The sequence below is a fragment of the Scophthalmus maximus genome, chromosome 17 (assembly GCF_022379125.1).
Source record: "Scophthalmus maximus strain ysfricsl-2021 chromosome 17, ASM2237912v1, whole genome shotgun sequence".
Lineage (NCBI taxonomy): Eukaryota > Metazoa > Chordata > Actinopteri > Pleuronectiformes > Scophthalmidae > Scophthalmus > Scophthalmus maximus.
The window spans coordinates 9,736,508-9,748,567 of record NC_061531.1 but is presented as its reverse complement, the minus strand read 5'-3'; the positions used below and the strand labels follow the sequence as shown (position 1 = coordinate 9,748,567).

At 42.5% G+C, this 12,060-nt stretch overlaps 1 protein-coding gene across 1 annotated transcript; it reads right to left on the bottom strand.

Annotated features, from left to right (window-relative positions):
* Positions 1 to 4,658: 4,658 nt before the first annotated feature.
* LOC118289356 (somatostatin receptor type 5) lies at positions 4,659 to 10,400 on the bottom strand. The gene is made up of 4 exons (XM_035616308.2): positions 10,032 to 10,400; positions 7,782 to 8,514; positions 7,327 to 7,671; positions 4,659 to 6,751 (listed from the first exon to the last, which is right to left on the bottom strand). Exons 2-4 carry the CDS (start codon positions 8,460 to 8,462, stop codon positions 6,677 to 6,679), a joined length of 1,101 nt encoding a protein of 366 aa, XP_035472201.1. The 5' UTR covers positions 8,463 to 8,514; positions 10,032 to 10,400; the 3' UTR covers positions 4,659 to 6,676.
* Positions 10,401 to 12,060: the final 1,660 nt, after the last annotated feature.

Below are 12,060 nucleotides of genomic sequence, written 5' to 3'. Positions count from 1 at the left end.
TAATCATATAATGAATGGTAGTGAAAATAATAATTAGATAGAAGCAACAGCATCTTTGTTCGCTAACGGATGAATTTTGTTTTTTAGTCCTGACAAGAGAACGATTTTAGTAGTTATTTTGTAAGAATTTTTGTTTTACACATATACATACACATACACACACACACACACACACACACACACACACACACACACACATCTCTGTCCGTTAATCTTTAATGAACCACATATTCGGTTAGATCCTATTGCATAAAACAAACTGCTTATTACATCTCAGTTTATCATCATTTATTTTCATTGTGCCATCCACCAGACCTTCCTGTCCACAGGACTGGCTCCTCAGCATCATTTCCTCAATTAGCTTCTATGGGGAACCCCCCCCACACACACACGCACGCACGCACACACACACACACACACACACACACACACTCACACAAGCAAATCAGTGTTTGTCCGCTCTGGTGTTCTGATAATTGGTCTCATCTTGTTGTCCGTTCCACTCGTTTTCCACCAGTTTCCAGTCAGACAGGCAGGATCCTCCTTTTTCTTGAGTTTGTGAATTCACAATGACAACACAATCACAGCAACTGTGTTTTATGTTGTTGTTGTTCCTTTTTGTATATTGACTTCCTTTTTGTAGTTTTGCTGCTGATAATGTGACAAACAAAGCTGATAGCTTTTGTGAAGTGGTTAAGAACCACCAGCAGGGGAGCTTCAATCCATTAGACGATCGATAAAAAGTTTACTGACAATGATTTTGATTTTGATAGCAAATTAATCACTCTCAGGAAAGAGAAACAAATATCTGATTCTGGTTTCTCAAATATGAATATGAATATTTGCTGGTTTTCCTTTAACTTCTATATCATCATAGGTATCAGAAGGCAAGGAGCACTGCAGTTGTCGCTGACATCAAAATGTCTAGGTGCGAGAAGAGGAACCTTTAGTTTGACCTCGAGGACATTCTGGTGAGCCCTCAGGCCGGACCTGGCGGACTCTTACCGGGGACAACTCTTTAACCTTGCAAGGTTACGAATGCCTGCAGATGTAAAAACCAAACAAAATGAATTGTGATGATTACTTTGACCCCCTTTTTCTGCCATGGGTTAGGGATGGTGTTTGTCAGTTGTCTTTCAGCATCTTACTCTTCCACACGCACGCACGCACGCACAGTGGCCAGGTATTGGTCTCAGTTGCCCTGTGTTTACATGTATATCAGAGAAGATAGGGGCTGCCATCAGGGGAGTATCCCCAGGAGAAAGTCAGAGTTTAGTCTTTGTCAAATCGGTCTCAACTTCACCTGCACGGCTTCAAAAGTCAGCAAACACACAGGACACACACAGCGTCCGCAGCAGACAATGTCATGTGCAAGATGGGCGGGGCTGATGACAAACAAATTGCAGTCAAAGCTCTGCAGTCTCCGGCTGCTCAATTTAGCTGATCACTGATGTAGACTCCAGAGTTTTATTCATTCAAAAGCACAAACGCACTTACGGCCTTGTTTGATTGCTATTGGCCCACTCACACACTCCCTAATCTGTCTATCTATCTGGACTGTAAATTCATCTTAGTTGCGGTATTGTTGTGACATACTGAGTGGCAACATACACACATCTCGGTTTCATTCTGCTAGACACATTATTAGAAAAGGACAGAGACGTCCTGCCTCTCCCTCCTTGCAGAGGGAGGAAAACACACTGTGGGGTGGAGAAGGGCACGGCTCTCAGCTTTCATTAACCACACAGGGGAACCCTTTGAGTGCTCCTCGCTCCCGAGACGAGACAGCTGCAGCTAAAACACACTGCCAATAGCGACAAAGAGAATTCATGTTTCCCGACTTCGATTCGAATTTTTAAATGTATTGCTCTTCAGCGGCGTGTAGCAACGGAGCTCAAGTCGACTGAGCTGCTGCACGAGGCTGTGGGCCACGCAGGGTATTTTTGATATCAGCACTTATTAATTGATTGATTAATGACTCGTGGAATGTCTGCAAATTGTACAATAATCCGCTCATTGTTAATTTCCTCTCTGTGGTTCTTCAGTCCTGTGTGGATTTTGTCACATATCCCTTTTAGCAAATTGTTTCGCAGGAATTAAAAACAGACGTCACATCATCATTTGATTCAGTGTTAATAAGATATACAGTAGGTTGATGCAATTTTTCTAGCATATTTACATTTTTAACCCCATATTCTCTTCAGTTTGCAATATTACTTTTTCACGTCCACTGTGTTTCAGTCAATTTCATTCAAACCAGTCAACTGTGTTGTTGTGTTGTACTATACAGCACCATATCTGTTCTACTATCTCCTCTGTGATAGGAGGGATAAGGACAGGCATTGGGATAATAAGGGGCCTGTCAATCATCCGTGGAGTACAGCAACACACTCATACTTAATAATTCAAAGGCGAGTCCAAGGGGATTTTATCCACTCTCTATATTTCTTTGGATTTCCCACAAATGATTTTGCCCATTGCCCATGGCAGTTATTAGGCAAGACTGTGTCCATTTGAACGTATATCTAAAAACAATAAAGAAGACATAATACATATGCAGTTTAACTCATTAATAAGCTACAATCTTTCCCCAAGTCTCGTTGAAAGAGAAGATGGCTGCACACCAAGACCCAGTGAATTTATTACAGACATTTTGATCACATCTTGTCTTTCTCGAGACAAATCCAATACAAGTATCAGACTTACAATACATCCCACAACCGGGGTTCATCCAAAATCACTTTCTACTGTAACGCTCAGTAGAAAGTGATGTTCTTATGAACATAACTTAGCCCAAACAGCAGTTTTGTTTCCCAACACATGGACCCAGTATTTACAGAAATACTATTTACTTGCTGCTGCTCAGGTGTCAGCGACCTCTAACACCTCTTTCACCTCCACCAAAATAAAAGCTGAAATTCCTGTCCTCACCGCCGCCTCACCACATGACGTCTTGTTTATTTAGTGAGACAGAAATCCTCACTCTCCTCCGCTTGTGCGTCTCTCTGACTTCACATCGATCTCTCTGACTTCACAGTGTCAACAAACACATCTTGTGTGTCAAATATGAGATCAGGCCAATGCTTTAGAACCCCCCCCCCCCCTTTGTTTTATTTCAATCTGAGGAGCTCGAGTCCAGTGAATAACCTTATCTGGTTCAAGGGTAAACAGTAAACTTCCGAGAGTATAACCACCCCAAAACAAAACTAAATAATTCATAGAAAACAGTGCATAATGCATGTTTCCTGTTGCAAATAAAGTAAATCACGCTTTGAAAGTGAATACAAACAAATCCTGTTGGTGTCCCAACTGTTGTTGATGACGTACGAACCCTCTGTCCGTACAAAGGCAGTGTTGGAACTGGCTGCGTTGCTGACCATGCTTGAGGTATCTCAAACAAAGGCGGACAGACTGGTCGTTCATTTGATCATCCTTCAGAACGATAATGACCCAATACGTTCAAAGAAAACAAACCAGCCGGTGGCCTCACATGATGGAAGAGCAGCGCAGTCGCCACACTTGAACCCCGTGGAACTGGTTTGGTGAGGAACTGGACAGAAGGTGAAAGAAGTAACGCTGCAGGGTCGAGCTATGTTTAATTTTCCAATTCCGTGAAAGAATGTCACAAGTGTTCGACTTCTGCATGAGTAAAACAAAAGAAGTAGATTAAATCTAGAATTTATGATTGATTTATCTTTTGAATCTTTGTGTTCCATGCTTTACTTTCAGAAAGAGCGAGACATCGCACTATGGAAATTTCACGGGAGTTCAAAACTTGTTAGGTGTTTCCTTGTGTCTGATGTATGTCTTTTCAGAGAGCACTAGAATAGTGATGACACTCACTGCTATCTGCCATTCAAAGGGAGTCAGACCTATTTCCTTGGAGTGATACTGAGCCCCAGAACACAAACACATAGTGTGTTTCCACCCCCACACCCTGCCACAGAAACAGGTTGTCTGTAAATACACGTGGAATAAGGGCTAAGAGAGGAGACGCAGTGAGTTCACGAGGAGCAATGAAGAAGACAACAAGTTGCAGGGAACTGTGCAGGGGCCAAGGGGATGGATATTATGTGGTTGAATTTGTTGCATTGAATTATGACTGAATGAAATAAGGTGAAATATATATGCAACATGACACATTTCTGCCTCAAGTTAACAATAATGGAGTGCGTACTCTCACCAGATCATACCAACTGCACCGCACACGGCTGGTGAAAAGTTAGCACGAGTCACGATGACCACATTTATATGAAATAGACCTTGAATTTGACCTGTATATTTATGGTTTGCACATCAATGTTGCCCATGTCCCCCCCCCGGGCTTTGGGCAACTCTGCACATTTGTTTTATCAATAAGTTTTTATAATAACTGGATTTCTTTTTCTTTTTTTTTCTCAGTTTTTATACCTACAAGTTTAAAGATGGGAGCTTTCTAACAAGGAATGTAAGTATATTTATACTATCCTTTAAATAATTTGCACTCCACACTGTTTCATGACATTGAAACATTTATTAACAGGGAAAGTGTCGTCAAGGTCATTAAGCTGGAGAAAGAACAAACAAACAAAACCCCAACACCAACAACACATAAAAGTAAGGTCACATGGAAACTTTGAACTGTCTCACTATACTTTGCTGGAAAACAACTTTATCTGATTTATGTGTTTTATTTCTGTGGCAAGCCTATGTCCCAGAGCCATAACACAACTATCCCTCCAAATTTGTTCCAATGACCTTCACCTTGGAAAAATAATATACTTCTTCATCTCACTCTGTCTGATTCTGAAAAACATTTGTTGCAAAATACAACCAAAACATTTACAGAAATCCCCCAAAAAATGAAACAAAGCTGGTTTATGTTGAGAGACACTGACATTCAAGTGTAAAGCTGCCACTTCTCTGTTTCATCTGGAAGTAATGATAAAGTGCATAAACCTGCCATTATATTCATAAATCACAGCGACAATAAACATCTGTTCATGGGATAAGGGTACACATAAAAGAGCTTTGCTTCATGTAGGCGCCTGCCAGCAGCCCCACATTATACTGTGTTGGATTGATGCATGGTGAGCGAACATGACAGACTTGAGATTTGATTAATATTCCTAATAACATAACTGTGTTTGCATTTTTGTTACGTGTGTAAGGACGTCGTGCTGCTCAAAGACCCACAGGCTGTTCAAAGTGACCTATTATTCAAAAATTCACAGTGTTTCTAAGACAAATAAATCCCTTGTCTCCTGTTGGTATGCATGCCACCACAGCTCCATGACGCAAGGTAGCTTTTCAAATGAGCTCAGATTCACCATAAACATTGTCAACACAGTCTTCGCTTGGCTCACGTTACAACTGCAGAGATGCTTCGGTGTTGTCCAGCACCTTCCCGATGATGTCGGTGTCAAATGTCAACGCTCACAGTCAAGCAGAGGCCGAGCTGAATGGTAAGTAAGGATGGGATTTGTTGCTGGGGTTGGAAAACAATCAAGATATTTCATCCAGCTTTACAGTAACCAGCAGAACAGCAGGTCAAAATGAATACTGTAAATTCTTAAAATGATAAAGAAAGAACAATGATGGAGTTTAAAACAATAGCTGGGGTCTCGCTTTTGTGAATATATAAACCCGATGCCCGATTAAGATCTGCTGAAATAACAGACCAACACTGAGCATGGTGGGTGAAATTACCTGTATGCTACTATTATGGGTCAATTTCAACAGAACTGAAGGAAAAGTAAAGAAGAAAAAGAGAAACCGAGGTTAGAGAACACGTAAAAAGATATAAATTATCACGGGGACACATGTTTAAGGCTTTTTTTTTGTAACGCATTCTGTCTTCAACTATAAAACTTACTGGTTAAAGCCAAGTTACAGTCAGGCCCATAACCCACCATAATTTTTTTTCTTCTGTTTTTTGTAAAAAAAACGTGAGATACAACTTGTTAATTAGTGAGTTTTAGATGTTACTGTTGGACAAAGCCAGTTTTCTAGGCCATAATCTATTGGCTCCCGGTGGTCGTCGCCTTATGTTTAGCGGACAGACTCGAAAGTGCTATCATCTAATCATTTGACCGAATGATAATAATACTATTTCCCAAAATATTACACTGATGCTGTCACAGGAACAAAAATCTCACAACTCCAGTCATTCGCCCTGTTACCTCAACACTTCCCACACAGACGTCTCACAGTGCTTTGAAATGTGCACATAATGAGTTCATCGAGGCAACAGACAAACACAAAGGGAATGGTGACTATGCATTTATAGCAACAGCAGGAAAACAAAACAAAATCGACATCAGGGAAGCACAATTCTTGCAAAAATATAATCAATAAAAGTTTGGTTCTCTCAAAGGCTAGTTGAGAATGTACAGCTTTTCAAACTGTCGCGCCTTTAACTGTAGTGAGATCATACGTCATTACATAAACTACTAGGCCTATAATGCAGTCAGTACGGTGACAGTACAAAGTCGTAAAGTAGAAACAAAAATGCAGACAGAGCTTTGTGACGAATGCCGTATTTTGTTTGCTCTCCAGCATTACTCCTCTGGTCCTTTTAAGAAATGTCCCAGTCAGAGGGAAGGAACAGGATTTATGATCAATAAAATGTCCACGGGTAAACTGTTCCAAGTTCCATGTGGTAGCTGCCACACTGGTGCATGGTGGGTCAGAGCGTTCACTGGCCATTCACTGCTGTTTTCGATGTGAAAGGCTCCCTGTCAGCATTCGGAACAACCTCCATCTGGAGAGACTGTGAAGAAAACACACACACACACACACACACACACACGCACACAACAAAACAATTTGTTGACATATGCTGCTGTTTGCTCTCATTTTCAGTGCAGAAAAACCCTCAACGTTGTAGTTGAGGGTTATAACCTGGGGTTATCTAAAGCGATCATCATCATCATCATCATCATCATCACTGGAGGTCACATTTTCACACTGTAAAAAAGAAGACATCTCTGACAGCGGAGGTTGCTCACGGCACTCGTTACTTTGTTAGGGTATGGTCCTGGGGTATTAATATAACTATGAAACGTGTTACTATGAATTTACATAATAACATTTCTGTGAAATGCCAGGAAAATAAGGTCTCTCCCAGTTACCACCGTTAAGCATCATCGTTAAAATATCCCCCTCTAGGTTCAGGATTGTTTGGGCGGGATTTTTTTTTTGTTAATTATCCAGGCTGGGCTAATATCACTGAATCTGGGTCAGACTCAATTCAAATTGTTTGAACTGTTCATTATGGAGTATCAGTTAGATTGGAGTATAAGTTACATTCTGTGGTTGATGTGAGAAAACGGCATTGGTATTTACCGTGGGTGCACCCTGTCTGCCTCTCGTCTGGTCTGTAGTGCCAACACCATTTGGTTTGTAGAGGCAGAGCACTTTCTGGAAGCTCTGCTTAAAGTTGTCCGAGAGGAAGCCGTAGAGGATCGGGTTGGCGCAGGAGTTGACATAGGTAAGGATGACCAGGGAGAAGTAGACTGTGGCCGTGGCATTGTTCTCGGGGATTATGTAAATCAGGTTGACGATGTTGGTAGTGAAGAAGGGCAGCCAACAGAGTACAAAGACCAACACGATGATCACCACCATCCGCGTCACCTTACGCTCCGACCTCCGTCGCTTAGTCAGGCCCGCGCGCACACCTGCAGACCTCACCTGAAAGGAAAAGGCTTCATGAGACCATGAGAGCAGAACCTCACAGAAAGATTTGAAAATGGAATTTGACACCATTCGATGCCAGAGGCCATGTTTATTCGAGCCATTACCTTAATGACAATGAGCAGGTAGCAGAGGCTGATGACAACCAGGGGACCAAAGAAGCCCAGGATGGATGTGTAGAGGATGAAGACAATGGACCACAAATCATTTGGATCAGGCCAGCTTATATTGCAGGCGTTGAACTCATCCTGCACATGCGCGTAAATGGTGACTGGCAGCACAATCAGGAAGGAAACAACCCACACCATGCCATTAAAAACCTTGGCCACCTGGGGCTTCCGCCATTTGGAACTGCGAATTGGATAAACCACAGCCAGGTAGCGATCAATGCTCATTACCGTTAGGCAAAAGGTGGAGCTGAACTGGCTCATGGTGTCAGCTGTCATGTACACCTTGCAGAAGAAATCCCCATACGGCCAATAGGAAAGCACACTATTAGTGCCAAGGAAGGGAATGCCCAAGATGTAGAGTTCATCCGCCAAGGCTAAATTGAGGATGTACATGTTTGTTACTGTTTTCATCTTGGCATAGCGGACCACCACATAGATGACCAGCGTGTTACCCAGAAAACCCACGACGAAGACGATGGTGTAGATGACTGCGGTCACCACGCTGAAGGGCAATGACGCAGGCATCTCGGAGAAGCTGTTCGTGGTGTAGCTGGGGAAGAGCTGGGAGGAAGACTCGGTGACATTCTCAGATGCCGACGTCCAGTTGAAACCATCCATGCTATCGGGAGGAGTGCTGGCTGATGTCCGCTTGGATAACCGAAGGAGGTAGCTCATGAGAGAAAAGACACAAATGTATAATAAGTATGTGGGATACCTAATGGCAACTCATGTGAAACAAAAGTTATGTAAATTTCTGCTTTATATAATTCAAATTTCATTATACACTAACATATATACATATATAGAGGAGAATTCTTCCACTGAATTGCCTGGGCAAGTGGCCAACATGTAATTTCTCTTAATGGGAAGTTTGCACTTTAGCACAAGATATTAGTGAACTTGATTAAATATTTCCTCAGTATTTTTGGAATATTTTCTCCTGACAAATATACCTGATTTTCACATTAACTCTGATGGAGTAGGGTCTTTGGGCCGAACATAATTTGTAAAAGTTAATGATATTGTAAATGAATCTGTGAATTCAGTAAGTCATTGTGAGTATGAGTCGTGCAGAGTTGGAGTGGAGACCCGTGGAGCAGCTTCTGTTGGAAGACGGGCTACGACGAAGCTCCATCGCACTGTGCATTACGGCTCAGCAGGAAGTGAAGTGCACACACCTTGCAACAACAAATTTGAACTCAAACTGAAAAGACTTCAATAGTCGATGTGACCATATGTGAGCCCCTGTGTCCCATGCACATGTTTTTTGCTTAATTCAAATCGTCTCGTCACTTTTTTTTTGAACTGTAAAGCAAATACAGAGGAGCATTCAGCACATTAACATGCCCAGTGTTCATGGAGAATGTTTTGCCTTTCATGTTATTTTATTTCATGTTGACTGTAAGGATAATTTGTCAATTGAATGACTAGTTTACAGGTTGCATTCTGCAGTCACATCTATGAGAAACCTAAAACATATCATATCTTCAGTGAATCTTTTTTGTTTGTTAAATATCTTTAGTGGATGAAATTGAGATCCCTTTATTTAAATGTTGTATTGAAACCTCATGGTTTCGTCTCTATCCATAATTAGTATGAATGCATTTGGTGTAATTTGGCATTTAGCATGTGATGGATTAACGTCAAGTCTGAAATGAAATCAATGTCCATATACCGTCCTATGATCTCATTGGGCATGCTGCCACAGTGCGACTATAGTCTCACCTGGTGCCTTGTGGTTGACCTAAAATTACAAATGATAAAGTTATTATTGCAAAATCGTCAGACACTGCGACCCGGGGCTGTGGAAATGTGTTGCACAAATAAATGGTGTGACGTGCAGGTTCACTGAACCGCGCTCCAAAACACGGGAGTGACGCGCAGCCCGCAGCAGGCTGTTGGGAACACAAACACTGCGAGTCCCCTTCAGAAGGCATCGGGCTTGACATTTGTGTCTTCCGAACTATAACAGCTATAGCCCACAGTCGTGGCGCCTCGCTCGTTAAATGTGGGTGCAATAACACACAACTTTAAGGGGTTGTAAACCCACGCATCCTCAGCCGGGACACAAATGATGAACTATGAGGAGAAATATGTCATACGTGCACACAGCAACAGTGTTTTGAATGTCATTTTCATAAAAAACACATCTGTTCTTGCAGTTCCCCGCGATGGCATCAACCCTACCTGTGCGCCCCTTGTGCGCCCCTGTGCGCCGCGTCCTCTCCACTATCCGGTGGCGTGGTGCGCGTCTCCTGGAGCGTTCATGCGGTCTTTGGAAAGGCGCACTTCATCCGAGCAGACAATCACCCCTTTCGATGTGTCCCCACGTCGCTTGGAAGAGAAACCGCCTCAAGCTGGACTTTTCATGTTGACGCATTTTCCCCTAATGTCGGCACGGTGGAATCTCCGTGACCCGAGGCGCCAAAAACGAACGGTGCCCCCTCAATGCCCCATGGTGTCCTCGCAGTTAAATTCGTCAAGAAATCCTCTGCACGGTGGAATGGCCGCCTCAGTTCCTCACAAGTCACCCACAGGAGTCATCAAGTGCCTCCGCGCACTGCCACTATTTATGTGGAGAGCGTCAGCCAGCCTGTGGATGTCCCACCCACTCCTGGTATTCAGCCCACAGCCTAAACCTCTTTACTAAGAAAAACCTTACCTCGAAACCATTTCAAATTTTGTGCAGGCAGAGACATTATATAACCTCCCAGGCAATCATAAAGAGATGCTAACTTTTGTTTGCATGCTGTGTGTGAGACAGACAGAGGATGTGGAGCAATGCCCAGAACCAACCTGAGGAACAAATCACCTTGATGGTGGCCTTGGGGGCACCTGAGGAATTAGGGTGAATCGGAAAAAAAACGTTGGTGAGAGGATGAGATTGCACACGGAGGGAAGGATTTGATGGTAATTGGCTGGGAAAGCTGCTTTTACACAATTAGCTTCATGTTGTTGTCATCCAGGTCATTGCAGCGTTAACAACAGGCTGTCGCACACACACACACACAGACACACACGCACGCACACACGGACACACACACACACAGACACACACACACACACACACACACACACACACACACACACACACACACACACACGCACACACTCTAGCCTGTCTATGGAACAGGTACTAGGAATCTGAGTATGTTTGTGTGTGCCTGTGCAATCCATTCCCCAACAGAATTTACCAGTGTGTGCATGTATACAGAACATATTCCTTTCTGCATTTTCCCACCAGACTAAAGCATGAAAGCGGTGGAGAGGGAAAAAAAGCAGGAAGTTGATGACGTCTTATACTATATGGATCCTGCTTGACGGGTTGTAACTAGACCAACTGGACATATTTATGACACTCATGAGTAAAAACACACAACTACCACAGTTGTGTATAGAGGCCAACATAATGATGTGGCTCATTTGCACCGTCTTTTATCCAGTGTGGGTAATCCCTTCATTTTCAAGGTGACAATGACTATATCAACACACTCAACATACTATCAGATAAAATGTTCTGTCAGGTGACAGATGAAGCAATTTGTCAATAATTGTGACCCCCCCCCCCCCCCCCCCCCCCCCCTCCCCCCATGTGTTTGGTAACTGGAGATGTCAACAGAGTCGGTTGGCATTACAGAAAAATTATGCTGCACGTAAACGTCAAGTAGTCGCGACATCTCGGTTGTGCATCAGTAATAACACAAGATCAAACACTCTCATATACTTAAAACAATAACACAATACATTAAAAGGTAAAAACCCACAATGGCACTCAGTTGAGCTAAGCAAGAGGCCAAGCAGTTCTTTAGAAACTCCCATCATTGAAAAGAAAAGAAAAATCTGCATAATCTGCATCAAATTATACAAACTCATAGATCGCAACGCCATAAAATCATATTCAGTACTTCAGTGTTAAACTGCATTAGGTATATCAAATGAATGGAAGAACCACGGGCTGATTGCATAAGAATATTTAATAAGCCATGGACCTACCACAGGGCAGCCAAGATGGTAAATTGTCTTCAGGCTCCCTTTTTTCAAATTGCCAGATACAGCAGCTCATTCTTATTACACTTGATACTGTGATCTAATATAATTGCATATATTGGTCTTGTGTGAACGAATATAAAAGACAAAGAACTCCAGCACCAATCAAAATAAATGCTACTTCAATGAATTATTTTCATTGCTTTTTTTTTTTCATGTGCAAAAGCTT